Here is a 19,119-nt window from a genome sequence, read left to right as displayed (position 1 = left end):
GATCCGACCGGTTCTCGTAATCGTCCTTTTCTCTTGGTTCCCGCCCGATAGGCTTCGCAGTTTTGTTCGAGCGATTGATCGTGACGGTTGGTTTGGGTGTGTGACGTATTGTGTGACCGGTGTCTGGAAAAAATTCAAGGTGAACAATAGGTGCCGAAAAGTGATAAGATTGTGTAATTACAAAAGCCTTTTCCGGTGCTATAGCAGTGTTTTAGTGGATTTTCTCGAAGTGTTCAATCTACATCAAAAGGCACTGAATTATTTTTAAAAGAATATCGTAGCCTTCATTGCGGCAATGTTCAGTCGGCAGTGAACTACAAATGCTGACAAGGTCCACCAATCAGGGAACCCAAATCCTAGGTGTCATGCGAACCATGCCGAGGGATGGTTAAGGAGGTTTTAAAAATGATAGATTGTGACCGGAACCCGTAACGTGGGTATATCATCTTTTCGTGTTGCGTGGCGGCAAAATCTAACTCTAGTGCTAACTGCTTCCAACTAAAATGATTTCCATGTAGAGTCTTTGGAGAAATCCCTGTAGGATTCACGAGAGGAATTTTAGACAAATTTCTGAAGTGATACTATCCAACTAACATTTTTGCTGTATAAGAGTTTATGAGAGCTTCCTTCCAAGAGCGTTTGCTTCATAAGCTTTTTTGCAGCTCGAAGTATGATGAAACGAAAGCGCTTATCTGACTTGTGGAAAACACATTTTACAGATACATGTGGTAATTTTCATATGAACTTAACAATAAGTAGAAAATGGTCTTGTTAAGCTATTTTGTATAGGAATTAATCAAGTCGAATAAAAATCTTATTAAACGCTTGAAAAGTGTTTTAAATTATCATTGTTAATATCGATTCGAAAGGTTGAACATTGACTACTTTTTCAATTGAAAAAGCATCTGTGCAGTAATGTGTACAGCATAATTTTAGTTCAACTGTCATTACTATTATAAAGCAACAATTCAGCATGCATGCTTGTTTTGCGGCTGACGATTCCTATCAGGAATTTCTGGGTATCCTATCAGGAATTTCTGCAGATATTCCAAGAGAAATTTCAAGAGGAATCTGAAAAAAGAATCGCGGAAGGAACTGGTATAGCTATCCTTGAAGGAATCGCAGGAAGGATTTGTATTGGAATACGTGGTTAAACCTCTGAAGCAATCTTAGCAAGAATTTCCCATCAGGCATTTGAAAATCGAAGAGGATTTTTCCAAAGATTTTTCCATGGATTCCTCCAAAAGTTCCTTTTGGCATTTCCGCGAATTTCCAGAAGAACTCCTTCGAAAATTGTTTTTTTTTGTGATTTCTATAGGGTTTTTTTTAAAGAGTCCTCTACGAATTCCTTTTGGAAATTCCTCACAAATGGTTTCCTCCAGAAAGTTTGTCATGTGGATCCTCTAGTAATTTCCCCAAGAATTACTCTTGCTATTTTTCTGGTATTACCTCTAAAAATTCTTGCTAGAGTTCCTCCAATTATTCTTGGTGGGATTCATCCACCAATCCCTGCTGTAACTTCTACATGGATTCCTCCAGAAATTCGTCCTGTTGAAACACGTTTTTTTCGGGAACGGATTCCGAAATATGATTCTCCAGCCGAAGGCAAATAAAACTAATGCGGTTCGGTTTTGGGAGAATAAGTATAATGTCATGTAGAGAAGCATTTAAATGATTAACATATCATTCAACGCAGAACTGTATTAATATTCTTAATAATAAACATGTTAGCACTGAATCAAATTTCAACCATCACGTAACAGTAATGACAATGTTACAACCTGCATTTGTTGCGACAATCCACCAGATGCGACATAGGTTTGTCCCAAATTAAACAGAATAAGATAAATATCGTACACCGCGAGTTTAGAGATTTTTAGCCATTCCATGGCGATTTACGGGGGGTAAAAAAACAACAAGTTTAACTTCTGTTTTGTCACCAACAAACATTTTCGAGATTATGTCATTATCTGTTACCAGCTGGGATGAAGAATAATCGTCGCGCTTTCTTTGTTGCTGTATTAAGAGACGAACCAGCCAATGGCTGAAAGTCTCTTAAATGAAGACAAATCAATCAATCAATTCTTTGTTGCTTGTTTTATACCCCTTTTGTCCGACAATTTTCTTCCTTGCATCTTAGTGATTTAGGATCACATTGCAGATGCTCCGTGTTCATGGTTTTAAGAACCCCTGGATTATGGTTTCAATGATAATAGTATATATTTAACCAGCACTTACGTTTTGTCGCTTCGTTCTGGTTCTTGGTTAAATCGTGACTATGGGAGAGGTGTGATGTAAGCCTAAAAGGTTAGTTATAGTTAGTTAAATATCACCAAAGGCTTATCAAAATAGTCGAAGAGGATGTTTGTCGTTTTTTGCAATGAGGAAACTGAGACATCTGAACATTTGCTATGTGACTGTAATGCGCTTTATATCACAAGGCTAAAGTATTTTGACAAGGGATTTTTACAGCCCTCTGATATATGGTCGTTATCTCCTTGTAAGGTAATTCATTTTATCCGATATATTATTCCCTGCTGGGAAAATACCGATAATCATATCATGTGCAGAGGGTCTCTACTCATAGTGACCTATCGCCTTGAGATACGGTTAAACATTAAAGTGGGTGGTGTATCACAATAGATCCGAGAAATGATCGCAATGATAAGTTATCCTACAAAAAAAGCCTAAAAGGTCCTAAATGGAACCGTCTATATATTTTTTCTCAGGGATTTCTTCAGAATTCCTCTAAGGACTTCTAGGAATTTCTCTTAGCATTCTCACTAGAAATCTTCTTCTGATTCCTTTGAGAATATCTAAAATAGCTCCTGGAATGCTGAGGAAATTTCAGACATGCGAGATGGGTATTCTCCAAGAAGTCTTGCTGAGATTCTTCAAGTAATTGAGTGGCCCAGATGCAAAGGAGGAGTAAGTGACCATATTGTCGATTTTGAGCTGAGCATATAAAGAGTTCTTGAAATTTCAAACTTTCAGGAACATTTCTAAGATTATTTTTATGATCTTTAGAACAATTAAAATAAATCGGAGAAAATTGGGTCGATTTTGAAACTTCATACTTTTTGTATGGGATGAAAAAATGATGAAAAACTTTAAACCTTATTTATCGAGAGTAAACAATGTGAGTTTATTCGCACCCGCCTGCTTCGTGAGTAAGAAGCAAAACGAAAACAAAAACACTCATAAGTTTTTATTCGTGAAGAACTAGTGGAGGTTCGAGGAAAGCATTTTAGGTAGTTTGTTTATAAACCAAATCCAGTAATTATTCATCATAAACTAAGGGACCATTCATAAACTACGTAGACTTTTTGGGGGGAGGGGGGGGGTGTTCTGGTCAAAGTTTACGCTCCATACAAATTTCGTATGGACGAAAGTCTACGAGGGGGGAGGGGGGTCTAAGACGGCCAAATTTTGGTCTACGTAGTTTATGAATAGCCCCTAATGCTTTATGCTTCCTGAAAAGCCAGGGGGATGACGAAGGGCCAGAATCATCTACCCAGCATTCAATTCAACATGGCGTCCAATATTTTTGTTTTGATTGCTTAATTCATGAAAAAAAATGCGCTGGAAACATCGACACTGCTTCGCTGCTACATATAATATCGTGCAAAGTGATAAGGAAAGAGAAACTATCATCAAAAACAACGTTTTCGTTTGAAATGTGTAATTTCTGAAATAAGCATTAGCAACACACGAGCCACACACCCGAAAATCAGGAGCAAGTTAGGGTAAACCGACCAGAAAGTGGGTACCAAAACGCGCCGTACCAAAAATGATGTTGGGTGGAGCGGCGATGTACCGAGTTTGACAGCCATGTCACCCCACTGTGAAAAGCACCCCTGCCAGTGGTGAAAATGCGTTTTTCATCAAAATGCAAAAAGCTCAGAGAAGCTTCGCGAATTACAGGCGAGTGCTTGCCAGCTTTGTTTACTCACGAATAATGAATCACGAGTATTTTCGGGCCCCTGTTGTTCACGAGTTGGTTTGTTTTGGTTTGTGTCTGCTCAGCTGCAATCTTCATCATTTTCCATCCCCGCTCACCAGTTGCAGTAGCGTGTCTAGGCGATATTATTGAGCTTTGCAAGGATTTTGCGACGATCGTGTAAATGTTCAATCTTTGACAGCACAATGTTCACACATCCAACAACAAAGGAAACAGTGCATAAACAAACCGATTAGTCGAAATACCACCCCAAAATAACGCTCCGTTACTGGAAAACTGTAGCGGCGACATCAACCAATGTATGCTGAAACCGGTGTGCATATTTTGTGGTGGGACAATTTTGTTTGCCTGTGCGTTGTATTTGGCGCAGGATCGTCAATAGAAGGTGTGTTAGACGCATGGTGGCTTACACGTCAAGGATTCCTTCAGAATTTCTCTAAGGACTTCTATGAATTTCTCTTCGTATTCTCAGTGGAAATCTTCTTTTGATTCTTTTTAGAATATCTGTTGAAATCGCTCCTGGAATTCTGCTGGGATTTCTTCAGGCATGCGAGATGTGTATCCTTTAAGCAGTCTTGCTTGGATTCTTCAAGTATACTAGAAATCCTGCAGGAATTCTTGGAGAACTCCCCAAAAGCAAAAGAACAGCAAGAATATCTTGTGGCAATGCCAAAAGGATTCTTGGATAAATCCTTGCAGAAATTTCTGTAAGAATCTCAAGAGAATTTCTCGAGGAATCCTTAAAAAAATCTCTGAAGAAACCACATGAGGAATTTGCGGAGGATTTCTGAGAGCTATATCTGAAAGTATCCTTGAACTGGAGGAACTATTATGGAAATTCTTGGGAAATTCCCTGATGGAGTTCATGAATAAATTCTTGGAGAAATCCCTGGATAAATTTCAGGAGGAATACCTGAAGGAGCTTCAATTGGCTTTTTTTGGGGAACCCCCGGAAAAATTACTGGAAAAATCCTTGAAGGTGTATCCGTATATCTTCAGCAATTCCCGCAGGATTTTCTAGAGAATGCTCTCAGACATTACTGGAGACAATCCTAGAGAAATCTTTGGAGTAATCCTCCTGGAGTTCCTCAAAAAATGCCTGATGGGATTCTACTAATGTCTAAACATGATTGTTGGGATTGCTTCAGAGGTTTCTGAAGGAATTCTTTTACATGTCCTTCCCGAGTTTCTCCAGAGATTTGATCAAGGATCCCTTTAGGAATTTCTCTTAGAATAATGACACTCAGCAGATATTTATACTAGGATTTTTCTAGAAATTCTTGCTGAAATTTGTCAAGAATTCCAGGAGAATTCCTAGCAGAAATTGCCTGAGGAATCCCAGCAAAAGTTCCTGGTAGATTCGGAATCTATCAGAAATTTATGAATTAATCCTAGCAGTGTTCCTGGAGCAATACCAGCGAGAATGGGATGACTGCTGTTTACATTTTTATTGATTGCTCCCAGTTGGCGACGGAAAGGATGGGAGATCTGGGAGTCACCGTTGGGTCGGTGATGCGATCCATGGATTGAGGATGTAACTACGGAGACTTACAGGGCTGCTCCGCAACCACAGTGGCTCCCAATTACTCCCGGTTTCAAGCTCAGTAGCATGAGACCCCTCGAGCTGGGTCTCAGGGCCGGCATGCTACTCGGTAATCGGAGGGGCTTCGCGACAACGTATGAAAACCAAGGAACTTTCACATTTTTAAAACTTTATTAAGGTTCCTAGTGTGGCGTGTGGGTGTGGGTGTACATTTTTGTGTGGCGTGTAAGCGAGACGTGGACAATGGAAGGTGTACTCACTACCGTTGCTGCAGACTCTCTCTCTTCGCTTTGGCCCACACGGCTGCTCCTGCACTACCGTGTGGCCGGAATCTCGCCGCCGGGGCAGCTTGGGATCGTAACGGCAGGTTTGTCGAACCGGTACTTGGCCGACGGGACCAGCGGGCGTTGCTGGCTGGTGTTGGGCGATCAGGCGTCATCCTTCTTTGGCGTAATCGGCACGGCCCAGGACGATACCGGAATGACCGTGCCGAGAAGGGTCCCTCCTTGGCGGTTAAGGCCAACGGCCTGAGGGAATCGTCCTGAAGGGGACGATGGCGAATCCTTAGCTATTAGGCTCGGAAGCCATATTGACTTCCGAGCCGCCGTGTGTGGACCGTTTTATTAAACGGAAACGAGGTCCTAAATAAAGGAATTAGAGGTTTCCGTCAGGGTGGTCCTCAGGCGAATACCAGACCTAATTACCTGAACGGAGGCAGCTCCCTTATCCAGCCCCAAGGAAGGGGGGGGGGGGGGGGGTTAATAATTTCACTGCACTTTAAACTGGTCTTCACACACGGACGCCTTTATAATTTCTGACCAAATCTTCCAAAATTGAAGATGGCAGCGCCCATCGGTTCTCATCTATTTGCCTTTCCCTCTTAGCGACTGCCATCTTAGCACTCTTCTTGTACGAGCTCTCAATCTCCCTATGTAACGTTTTATTATCAACAGCGGTACGGTTACTCGCTAGGGTGTGCCTTCTGGTTTATTTATTATTTAAAAACGTGAATTTTCTCAAATACAAACACTCATACACAAGAAAATCTAAAAATTGGAACCAACCGGTTACACTATCCACTACCCCGATGAAAAAATGTAAAAGCACGAAGTGATTTGCATTTTTTTTTGGTTACCAAATCACCCTCGGCTCAAACGGTATTGTGGAAGTGTAACAAACAATACCAACAATAAAAACAAACAAAATAAATATTTACACTAATCGCGCGGAATCATAATAATACTATACACTACAATACATACAAATTAAAATAATAAATTACTACAAGAATAAAATAATAAATTAAAACGTGCACTACCAAAACATTTAATCAATAATAAATAACGAAAATAATCCCGAAACATGGGCAAACAAACATATTTACATTTTTACAAAAATCGCAGCAAAACAATTTTACAACCCTATTTACATTATATACATTTAGATCGCATTCGATCTTTCGCCTCAGTGTACCTCTTGCGCAGGCGGGATTCACTGGCGGGCAAAATGTCACTTTGATCGATGAATCGATCGACGATCGATCATCAGTGACAGATCGCGAAACGTCACTCTTCGGGAAACGATCAGACGTCAAACATATCGGCATGATCAATGTTTTTGTTTACAGTGATCTTGGCGATATGTTGAACGGTTTTAGTTCGATTTTCATTGAAAATGGGCCAAATTTTCAATGAAACAGTAGGGTAAGTAATCAATGAATTAAAACATAACGAATCTAATTCGATTATGTATTTCTTCTAGGTGTGTTGGTGTCGGCGGTGGGATAACATCCCAAAGAGGGTTGGGTGTTTTGCTGCCAGAGCAAAATCTTCATGGCGAAGATTTGCCTGCAGTAAACCCTGTAAATCCCGGGAAATCCGTGCGAGCCATCTTGCATGATGCAAGATGCACTGCAGGTGAGTAAATTACGATGATTAAAGTGCACATAACTAATCAATTAAAAACGCAATCGATCACAACCAGTGATCGCAAAAGTGACTCACGGGTCAACAATGGTTGACTAGTGGGGGTTTGGTTACCAGTCTGACCATAATGAGTGCTGGTTTAACTCCCCAGTTCCTGCAACAGAAACTTTTGATTGTGATACGTTGATCCACAATCCAATAAAGTGGAAAGTTGTCGTTATTCACACATTTTCCACGAAAGTTTTATGACACCTTTCCCACTAATAATGTTTCTCTTTATTTTTCTTTGCAGAACGATACCCTCAACGATTTCCCAGCAGGCGTAGGGACCTCAGCGGTGGAATATGGGTGGAATTTGCGCACTGAGCTCCGAGGACCTAAACGGATGACTCCTCGCCAGCTCATGCATTCCGCTCCCGGCTTCCTGCCTGGTCCATTACTAGGCTGTTCCGGAAATACATTGTGTATGTTCTCATTGAGAAAAATAAAGACATTTTCATGGTGTTACGCGCCACAAGACCCTTCTGGTCTGGGCAAAATTGTGTAATAGAATTTGTTAAAGAAATTTTCCAATCTGTCTCTGTCAATTAGTGACAGGTAAGTATAAGTGTGCTGCATTTGATTTTCAATGGTAAAATATCACAGGTAAGTATAGTGTTTGGTAAGTATTATCACAGGTATGTATAGTAAGTATAGTCGTATTATAATTTTAAAAATTGACAAATTTTGGACGATCACGACAAATTAAAATTTTGAACCGAGAAGATTCCGGTAAATAGTCCTCTCGTTCAGGACCTCTTTTTTTTAAATCATTCATGCTTTTAAAAATCCTAATCGGGTTCGCTTTCAGTGTGCGGTTTTAGACATTCGTGCTAAGCACGGATCCCTGCCACCTCCCGTTGGAAAATCCTTAGATTTTCATACTAACCGATCCTCCGATTACCTTTCACGAAATTTACGTTGGGGGCGCCAATTGTAACTACGGAGACTTACAGGGCTGCTCCGCAACCACAGTGGCTCCCAATTACTCCCGGTTTCAAGCTCAGTAGCATGAGACCCCTCGAGCTGGGTCTCAGGGCCGGCATGCTACTCGGTAATCGGAGGGGCTTCGCGACAACGTATGAAAACCAAGGAACTTTCACATTTTTAAAACTTTATTAAGGTTCCTAGTGTGGCGTGTGGGTGTGGGTGTACATTTTTGTGTGGCGTGTAAGCGAGACGTGGACAATGGAAGGTGTACTCACTACCGTTGCTGCAGACTCTCTCTCTTCGCTTTGGCCCACACGGCTGCTCCTGCACTACCGTGTGGCCGGAATCTCGCCGCCGGGGCAGCTTGGGATCGTAACGGCAGGTTTGTCGAACCGGTACTTGGCCGACGGGACCAGCGGGCGTTGCTGGCTGGTGTTGGGCGATCAGGCGTCATCCTTCTTTGGCGTAATCGGCACGGCCCAGGACGATACCGGAATGACCGTGCCGAGAAGGGTCCCTCCTTGGCGGTTAAGGCCAACGGCCTGAGGGAATCGTCCTGAAGGGGACGATGGCGAATCCTTAGCTATTAGGCTCGGAAGCCATATTGACTTCCGAGCCGCCGTGTGTGGACCGTTTTATTAAACGGAAACGAGGTCCTAAATAAAGGAATTAGAGGTTTCCGTCAGGGTGGTCCTCAGGCGAATACCAGACCTAATTACCTGAACGGAGGCAGCTCCCTTATCCAGCCCCAAGGAAGGGGGGGGGGTTAATAATTTCACTGCACTTTAAACTGGTCTTCACACACGGACGCCTTTATAATTTCTGACCAAATCTTCCAAAATTGAAGATGGCAGCGCCCATCGGTTCTCATCTATTTGCCTTTCCCTCTTAGCGACTGCCATCTTAGCACTCTTCTTGTACGAGCTCTCAATCTCCCTATGTAACGTTTTATTATCAACAGCGGTACGGTTACTCGCTAGGGTGTGCCTTCTGGTTTATTTATTATTTAAAAACGTGAATTTTCTCAAATACAAACACTCATACACAAGAAAATCTAAAAATTGGAACCAACCGGTTACAAGGATGTTCGTAAGGTGATAGATTGTGTGATGAAGTACAAGCGGCACGGTTCGCTTTGGTTGCATAACTTGTAGGCGTTATATTACACTGTGCTGAGGAAGTTGGAAGGATGGGAAATGAATTTTTGCAATTCGTTTCTGGTTCTAGCGATGGCTATGAACATATGGATATACATGAGTTGTATATGTAGAGAAGAGAGAGAGAAAGTGGATAGAACGATACAAAGTAGGATGAAAGGGACGGGCCAGGGATTGATATTGAACCCATGACCTTCTGCTTACGAATCAGAAGCGGTAGTCACTAGACCATCAAGCCCGTCCGCTATTTGAGGGTTAATATTTGTTATTATAATTCAAAAACAGGCATTAAATTTATATGAAAGCTTTTGACACATTCCAGCGTAACGGGACACCGCGAGGAACTAACTTTCGTGAACAAATGACGTCTGCAATCGAATAAAATGTTCATGACCTTATGGTTTAACAGGTTTTATAACAAGCTTATTAGATGTACTTGCTGATGCAATACTTGTTCTAAGAAGTTTTGGTTCAAATTTACGTTATACAACGTGTTACATTTCGTAACGGGACACCATCGCAGAAATCTTCTTTTTAAAATTTTCAAACTAAAATGCGTATATCAGCTCTGTTATGTTGTTTTGAATAATAGAGTCTTCTAGACATTTCTTCTTTGGATTGATGTGAACAAGATTGCCGAAGTGAGTTTTACTGAGAAATGTATAGTTTTGGAAATATTCTTGATTTAGTTTTGGGAGCGCAGCGTTACGCTCGCGTGAAAACAGTGTTTTGCAAATGGTGTCCCGTTACGGCTAAAGACATCTAGTTGTAGATCAAATGCTTTGCTAGATAGAATGTTGGTGTCTTCGGCAATGTTTTTCAGACAGATGGAAGCTGTCCAGCAGGATACAAAGAGGCCTTCACACCCGCTCTGGCCCTATGGTGGCCATCGGAATGGGCCCTGGAGAACCTGTTTCGAGGTTTATTAAACCTTCACGTACCCGACCCCCGACAACTCATTTTCAAAATGCTGGCATTTCGTCAATTTTCATCCGATTTTTTTTAAGTCGCCCTCAATTGATCATAAATTGGTGCTAGTTTATTATACTCAAGTGTCCATGCAATATCCGGAACCATTCCGACGATATTCCGGATTGTGCTGGGGTCAGGGGTTGTCAAAATGGCTAAAAGTGATTATTTCGTGTGCTGTTGTGTTTGAACCATCGATTTTCAGCGAAATTTTTGTTGCGAACAATGAAATACAATTTCTATAACCAGATTTGAATAAGTTGGCCCATCCGGATGCTCGTGACAAGTTCCCCGGGGCCTCATTGGGGACACTTCTGGTTTTCAACCTAAACATGCCGTGCGACATATCAATCTTCATGATTTCGAATGACTGAGTCAGAAACGATAGACTGAAGTATGTATCAACTAATATTGCCACCCTGGATCATATTGCACAGGTTCCACGGGGGTGTCATCGAAGACATTTCTGGTTTGCAACCAAAACATGCCGAGGGACGTATCAATCTTCATGATTTCGAAATAATGGGATAGAAAAAAATGACTTGAGTATGTATCAACTGATATGGCCGCTGCGTAACTCCTGGAGCAGGTTCCGCGGGGGCCTCTGAAACACAATAACACACACGAAATAATCACTTTTAGCCATTCGGCAAAACAGACCCCTTTCTCACCCCCTGACCCCAGTACAATCCGGAATATCGTCGGAATGGTTCCGGATACTACATGGTCACTTGAGTGTAATAAATAAGCATCAATTTATGATCGATCGAGGGCGACTTCAAAAAAAATCGGATGAAAATTGACGAAATGCCAGCATTTAAAAAAAAATGAGTTATCGGAGGTCGGGTACGTGAAGTTTAATTGTATCTCCAAAACTATGGTTGTGCGACGTATCTATCTTCGCGGTTTGTCCATATTCTACGTTATAATGATCCGAAGAAGATTCAATGATATCTATAGTACATTCTTTAAACACAGTCTTTTCAAGCATATGTTGCATGTTGCTTTAATCCTTTATTTGAAGGCTCATGCGCCATGGGAATATAGGAACCAATTTCATTTGAAATAAATTTTACATTTTTAAGGTGATTTTTCTTTTATACTATGTTAGTTTTGGGGAACCGTTAAACTGGACGATTGGTTGAAATTTGATATTACTATGTTGTTTTTAGAATAAATGGGATTATTGGGGCTTTCCGTTGATATTTAGCTAACGACAACCAGTAACGATACAAACAAACGGATTTCGAGAAGAAAATCCGGTTGACAATCAAAACGACAAGAGGGAGGTCACTAGACTTCGTGATGCATTTTGCATTTTTTTTATTTTCAATAAGCACATAAGCTTCAAAACATGTTTGTCGTCATGTAAGTAAATTATACGGTGATTAATGGGGTAAACAAGGAATGCCAACCATCACTTCGGAATCTTCAAGTTTTGAACGTTGTGTGATTCTAAAATCCTTTTAATACATCATGATGGTAATTCATAGGACATGTTAAAAAGGCCATAGCATCTATAGAGTATGCTGTCACCACAAAACTTAATAAAATATCACTTGTTATACTGATCCACCAGAATACCTGCCCTTTGTTTACGTAGTTTTCGTCGTAGAGCTGAGAAGCGGGTTTTGTTCCAGTAGGGGCGTTACACCAAGAAGGATAATGAAAATATATACACCCTATAATATCATTTCATCATGGGTACAGATTTTTGGTTCAATATTTGATCAAACCAAACTTCTTTATTCACTTATGAAGGTCTTTAAAATTTCCGTAACGGGACACCATGTCTACGTACCCATTGTAACGCCTAAGATAACGCGTCGATCAAAGCAACCCATGTGTTGGAAGAAAGGTCTCCAAGAGTACTAAGAGAATCCTGAAAATCATTTTTCTCAAGTTCGTAATAAATTCGTTATTACAACAAATTTGCTATTTTCGTAACGGGACACCATTAAATTGCGGCTATTGCAAAAAGTGCTTAAAACATATCAAAACCTATTTTTATGAAAAATTTTCTTATGGTGTATAAAATATACATTATTATACTACATTGACAAAAAAATAGGTGTAATGTTTTCGAACTTCAACATGCAAGCAGGCATACTTGAAAATTTTCAATGAAAAATTTCATTTTTATTACATAAAATGCTATTACTTCACCTAGCTATTTAAATACGTTACCAGTCAAATTTTAAGTAAAACAAATGGTATTCCTAAGATTGAATCTACCCTTTTTCATATGCTGGAAAGCTTGAGGCAAAACAATCACTTTGAAATTTCACACCCTTGGCGTAGAAGTGCGTGGAATGTGTCTTTTGTTATATAAATCTGACGGTTAAAGTTCAAAATATCCAGAGAAATGATCGTTTTAAGTATCACCGAAGGAATATTACAAAAACTATCTTATGCAGACTCTTTAATAAAATCATTGGTTTTTTTTTTCTTTATTGATAATGATAAAGCAGTAGAGCATGTTTGAGAAAATCTATTGAACTGGCTATAGCACTAATGGCGCCTTCATATTTGTGTGGCTGACGAATATCTATATCAAGTTGAACTATCTGAATACAACCGTGTGAAATTTAACCATTATCGACAGAATGAAAGTGGCTCCGAAAGCATGGATGGTGTTGTGTCTGGTGATCCTGCTCATGCTGGTTGATGACGCGAATGCCCGGCGTGGACGTGCCCGAGGACGCACCAAATCAAGGGTAAGTCCATTCAGAACGATTGTGCTAGCGCCGCCGGACAACCAAAAGTTTATGCGTTTTTGTCCTACATTGAGGTGCTCACTGATCGGAGACGATTGCCGCCGCATTATATAAATCCGTTTACCGCAAGCGTTGAAAGTGGTACACAATATAGCAGATAGATGACGTTCTAAGTGGAAAATTGGTCGCCGGTAACCTCGGTGTAGAGGGCAATCTTCTCTCTTCTGCGCACCCACCGGACAGCTGGGTTAAGTAGTGTTCCTTTGAATGCGAGTTAGCACATGAGGTGTTCGGGATCATACCGGTTTATGTTGCTGTGATATGTTTCTTATGTTTTGATTTTACGTTTATTTTCAGATGCAAATCGGTTTACCAATTACAGGAAAGTACCGAGATCCGGAGTCCGATCAGTACTATAACAATAACAACGTGCGTTGAAATTTCGTATAGCTCAGTCAACTCTTCACAACATTAATAGGCGCAGTATTTCGCGAAGAATACTTACTTACTTTCATTCCTGAGTGAGCACCCATGGTTATGCCCCGAACCTCCCTGCATATTGCTGGCTCATGGATGTGAAGAGTTGACAGAGCTATTACCCCTGGGTGACAATTTGACCCACTCTTGTCCATTGTAGGGTGCAAAAATCACATTGGCCTCGCACTTCGATTATGAATACGTGCTGGGACACAAAATAGCGTTTCTGTGCGTAGCTCGTGGCACCCCTCGGCCGACAATCACGTGGTTCAAAGATGGCGTGGAAATCTTTAGCCATCTCTACTTGCATGTACGTATCAGCGACACCACAACTGTTGTATGTAATTGAATGATGATGATAATAATGGAAGCTCTCAATTGGGCACTTAGGTACATGAGTGGTACATCGGCAAGGATAAGGTGAAATCCAAGATCGAGATAGATCCAGCAACACAGATGGATGCCGGAGTGTACGAGTGCACGGCGGACAATATGTACTCGATCGACCGAAGGAGTTTTAAGACCGATTTCTCGATTGCATTCGATTGATGCTCCTCACTAGATGGACTGTGTTTTAGTGATAACAGTAATTCTAAGTTTAAGTTTAAGATTTAGATGATGTATTGATTCGTATTGCTTCCGTGTTGCCAAAGAATGTTTTAAAGTTTAAGAAAAGAGCTTGATGAATCCACCAAAATAGATATCAATAGCAAACAATGCTTCTTGTTTGTAGATTTCGATCCGATTGCCCTCAAATTTTCGATCTACCAAACGTTTACACCCAGATGCGAACGTGTTGATCCCAGCTGCAGGACGCCAGGGCCATTCCGTTCGGAGCCATGCAGATCGACGTGACACGATTCTCGTGACCGCTTAGTGTTCCTAAAAGGTTGGAATGCTTAATTTATGATAATGTCTAATTATCTACTATTAGTTTACCGTTATGCACTCCTTTCATGGTGTCCCAAATGTGAACGTTGTTGTCATCCGATCCGCATAGTATGTATCTTCCGCTGAGTGATAATGCTTTATAAGAAAAGTTTTAGATTTTTGAATGGGTTTCTACCTTGTTGTTGTTGAAAATATCAACACCGCTCAACACTATTTGCGCTATGAATAAATTTTGAAATCTGTCGCTATGAACCTCAGATTACACTAGTTTACAGCATTTTTGAACTCGGTAAGCTGATGATAATTTTTGGTGTAGAATCATGCCCTGAGTTCATAAACGCGAAAGAAAAAAATTACAGTAGAGCGGAAATTTTTTCGACTTTCCATACAAGGTTGATGATTTGAAATCGATTTTTGTTCTATTTTTAAGCAAAGTCGCTCAATTCAAACATCTCATTCTCCGTAATCAATGCTCCGATTGAGCTGAATTTTTTACTGTCACTCGCCTACATATGATATGTCAAATAAACGTCGAAAAAGAATTTTTAAGTTGGTTTTTTCTTATTGAAAAAAATACATTTCTTCAAAAAAATTTGAGAATTTTGCTAAAATTTAAGAAGATCGTCCCTAAAATTCGCCAATATCTTCAATTTCATCAATCTGACGCAAAACCTGTATTCAGATGATCGAATGGTATTGTATTCAGCTTTTAATTTATGAAAAAAGATTTAAAATTGGTTGAACAAAACGCAATATATTTGAATTTTAGTAAATTACATATTTTGATAAGTTGCAAAACTCGATATTGTGCTAAAACTCAAAAACTGTTCTACTTAAAAAATTTTGAAGGTCGGTTTCGAAATCAGCACTAAATTGTGCTTCAAAAATTTTGGTCGTTGACAGAAGTTCACGACTTTCATTTTATTTTGTAAACTTGTGTTATCTTTGTATGATGTAGTAAAGCTCAAACTATATTGAGGCTAAATGATCAATTTTACAATGAGTATCACAGGAGATCAATCCAACTCCAACCATACCTATCTGGGGAATTACCTCAGAGTTGAACGTGTTCATATTTCATTGAAGTCAGTTATCAAAAGCTCACCACAAGATGTGAATCCACTGTTCTTATTCGGCGGTTCGTAATGTCCAATTTGCTGATCAGATCGGAAATCGAACAATCGAGCCGTCTTGTCTTCAGATCCAGTAGCAAATCCGAATCCACTTGGATGGTACTGAAATCAAACGTAGTATTGGAAGTCATAAAACGGTCCGCATCCTTGAATATCATATGTTTGCCATTACCGAAACACTGTTCACATCCGCTTCGTGACCGAAGAACGTCTGCTTCGGAGTCGATTCCCGTACATCCCACAGCTTGCAGGTCCTGTCGACCGAGCCCGTCACATACGTATTCTTGTCCGGACTAAGGGAAATCGATACCACATCACCAGCATGGGCATCAAACTCGGAGGTTTTCTTTCCCACTTGCAGGTCCCAAACGCAACTACAAGAATCTACCATTATTCATGACCCTCCATCAATACGTAACGCAACGCTACTAACATCTTCATATCGCCAGATCCGGTCAGTACGTGTGTATCGTCCAGGAAACGACACGAGCTCAAGAAACCCTCGTATCCCATCAATTCTCGAACAATTTTGGCATTACCCTGGGCATCGCGGTTGTTCAGATCGTAGACGGTGCACATATTGTCCATGCCTCCGCAGGCGACGAAATTCCCCGAGTCGGCGTAGGCCACACTCATGACCCATGCCGAGCGCAGGGGAATGACCTGAACCTTGTTGCCGGTCCACGTGTCCCAGATGATGAGCTTGCCGTCCAGTGATCCGGTGACGCAGTGTCGCGAATCGCCCGCGTAGTGTACCGAGTTGACCTTGTTGATGTGTCCCTTGAGGAACTTTTTCGTGCTGATTCGTACCTTCGGTGCATCGCCCATGTCGCCGCATTTGTCCTGCAGTGTACAGTCGGCCGCTTTCTTTTGCTCTTCCTGAGGGATAGTGGAGAAGGTGAAGCAGAAATTACTATAATTGGATTGAGTGGTGTGGTTTTGTCGCTATCGAATTAGTCTAGTTAGTTTAGCTAACGTTGAGTAAGGAGTGGAATAGTTTGTGGAATCCTCCCATGTGTTTTTGGATGCACGTGACCAATATAGTATTAGGGATCGCATGCGAATAAGAGTGGGGCGTCCGTTATATAAATATACAAATTGAAGCTTAAGCGTGAAATCAATGTTATTTGTGCTTTTGAGCTCATTTTAAAAATATTCAACACAATATTGACTTATTACACCTTTTATATCACAACTTGTTTGGGAACATGTGCTGGAAAGTACAAATGCCAAGACTCAGTTTACGTATAGGCGATCTTTGCTTCAAAGCTGATCTATAGTTTGGAGGCCAAGTTCGCTTATCTTTGAATTTGGGAATCCTGGGTTTCATTCTCAACAAGGCAAGAGAATTTATTTCTGCAATGAACACAATGATATTGCAACTGAGTGTCATCAGTTGCGTCCACACTTTTTCGCGCATTGGAACTGAAATTTGAATGGGGAAACAGGCCCAAACTTTATCCGAAACTATGCAAGTGTCCTGAAAAACTCGAAGCAATCCTATGCTTGTAAAAAATATAGCTTAGCTTAGATTGACTGCACATGTCAATGGTTGCTTCTCAGTGATTGATCTGAACTGATATGAATGACACTAAGATCCAACTGGACAAGTGGCTGAGATACTCCATTTATTCTCATTTCTTTACGAGTTCCTTCCAGGGATTCTTCCATTGCTTATTCCAGAAATTCCTGCAGAGATTCCGCCAGGAATTGCTCCAGGGATTTGTCCTGATAATTCTTTAGGCATTCCGTCAGGAATTTCGCCGGGAATCCCTCCCAGAATTCTTCCAAGATTTCCTGCAGGATTTACAATTTCCTTATAAATTCCTCCAGGGATTCCTCCCAGAGTTCCTCTGGGGGATTCCTCCAGGAATTTCTCCAGGAGTTCCTCCAGGGGTTCCTCTAGGAATTGCTTCAGGGATATGTTTAGATATTTCTCCTGGGATTCCCCCAGGCATTTTTTCAGGCATTCCCCCCTGGAATTTGTCCCGGAATTCCTCCAGGATTTTTTTCAGATATTCCTACATGAATTCTTCCAGAAATTCATCCAAAAATTTCTCCTCCATATATTCCTCCAAGAATTCCTCTAGAGATTCCTTTAGCGATGTCTCCAACAGTGGCTCTAGATATTTATCTAGGAGTTCTTCCAGGAAATAAACCAGGCATTACTCCAGAAGTCCCTTCAGTAAGATGGCCCACACTTATATGAAAAACAAAAATTTCGAAAAATGCTAAGTCTTACCTCCTCAATCAGTTGTTTTGGACTCCCAGAAGCTACGTTCAAAATTTGAGCAAAATCGGTTGAGCTTAAGGGGGCGCTCAAAACGCTTGAAGTTTGTATGGGAAAACTTGGCCAAATGTATGCAGAAATTTTAAGTTTTCGTATTTTGCCGCTAGGTGGCGCTGTAAGCGTTCAATATTCAAACCCTTTGGTATTATTGTAGGTGACTATATGCCAAACAACTTTGTCGAAGACCGCAAGTTGATCCAACGTCTGTGAAAAAAGTTATACCCTAGGAAAAGTGAGGATAAACTTTATTTTTATTTTTCCAATACATGTAAAGGAATAATATCAATAATGAAATCTCAATACTTTGCCTCACTTTGCCTAGGGTATAACTTTTTTCACAGCCGTCGGATCAATTCGCGGTCTTTGACAAAGTTCTCTGGCATATAGTCACCTACAATAATACCAAAGGGTTTGATTATTGAACGCTTACCACGCCACCTAGCGGCAAAATTCGAAAACTTAAAATTTCTGCATACATTTGGCCAAGTTTTCCCATACAAACTTCAAGCGTTTTGAGCTCCCCCTTAGGCTCAACCGATTTTGCTCAAATTTTGAACGTAGCTTCTGGGAGTCTAACTCAACTGATTTAGGAGGTAAGACTTGGTATTTTTCGAAATTTTTGTTTTTCATATAAGTGTGGGCCACCCTACCCTTCAGGCATTCTTCAGGTAATTTCTCCAGGCATTCCTTCAGGAATTCCGCCGTGAATTCTTCTAACAATTGTGTCAGGGATTCTGCCAGGGATTCCCTCCAGAATTTCTCCATTGCTCCAATTATTCTTCCAGAGATTCTTCCAGAAATGTCTACAGTAATTCCTACAAAATTTCTCCAAGATTTCAGCCAGGCATTTCTGTAGGAATTCCTTCAGGAATTCCTCAAGTGATTTCCTTATAAATTTCTTATAGGAGTCCCTCTAGTGATTCCTTCAGAAATACCTTTCGGGATCCATTAAAAAAATATTTAGGTATTTGGAAATCCTTCCATCATCACCCAAGAATTTCTCCAGAGATGCCTCCAGAATTACCTGAATACTTTTTTTTTAAATTATTTCAAGGATTTCTTGGGAAAATTCTCCTGCGATTTGTAT

General features: G+C 40.7%; 2 protein-coding genes across 5 annotated transcripts in view; one reads left to right on the top strand and one right to left on the bottom strand.

Moving 5' to 3' along the window:
* The first annotated feature begins 4 nt into the window (after positions 1 to 4).
* Positions 5 to 14,435, top strand: LOC109423435 (immunoglobulin domain-containing protein oig-4). 4 transcript variants are annotated; one of them, XM_019698442.3, is made up of 5 exons: positions 5 to 139; positions 13,130 to 13,241; positions 13,599 to 13,670; positions 13,879 to 14,028; positions 14,109 to 14,435. In XM_019698442.3, the coding sequence occupies exons 2-5, from the start codon at positions 13,131 to 13,133 to the stop codon at positions 14,265 to 14,267; spliced, it is 492 nt and encodes a 163-aa protein (XP_019553987.1). In that variant the 5' UTR covers positions 5 to 139; position 13,130; the 3' UTR covers positions 14,268 to 14,435. The 4 variants fall into 4 exon arrangements, with proteins under 4 accessions (XP_019553987.1, XP_062717239.1, XP_029709309.1 ...); XM_062861255.1 differs by having other exon boundaries at positions 22 to 150; XM_029853449.2 differs by having other exon boundaries at positions 50 to 173.
* The window catches only part of LOC109423350 (guanine nucleotide-binding protein subunit beta-2), a 20,982-nt gene continuing 16,184 nt past the window's right edge, over positions 14,322 to 19,119 (bottom strand). The window contains exons 2-6 of the mRNA XM_019698348.3: positions 16,176 to 16,621; positions 15,915 to 16,116; positions 15,715 to 15,844; positions 14,658 to 14,744; positions 14,322 to 14,600 (exon numbers count right to left, since the gene is read on the bottom strand). Coding sequence (XP_019553893.1) covers positions 14,494 to 14,600; positions 14,658 to 14,744; positions 15,715 to 15,844; positions 15,915 to 16,116; positions 16,176 to 16,621 — 972 coding nt within the window. The 3' untranslated portion in view covers positions 14,322 to 14,493. The remainder of the gene's footprint in view (positions 14,601 to 14,657; positions 14,745 to 15,714; positions 15,845 to 15,914; positions 16,117 to 16,175; positions 16,622 to 19,119) is intronic.

The sequence above is a fragment of the Aedes albopictus genome, chromosome 3 (assembly GCF_035046485.1).
Source record: "Aedes albopictus strain Foshan chromosome 3, AalbF5, whole genome shotgun sequence".
Taxonomy (NCBI): Eukaryota; Metazoa; Arthropoda; class Insecta; order Diptera; family Culicidae; genus Aedes; species Aedes albopictus.
This window is presented reverse-complemented; position numbering and strand designations above follow the sequence as displayed.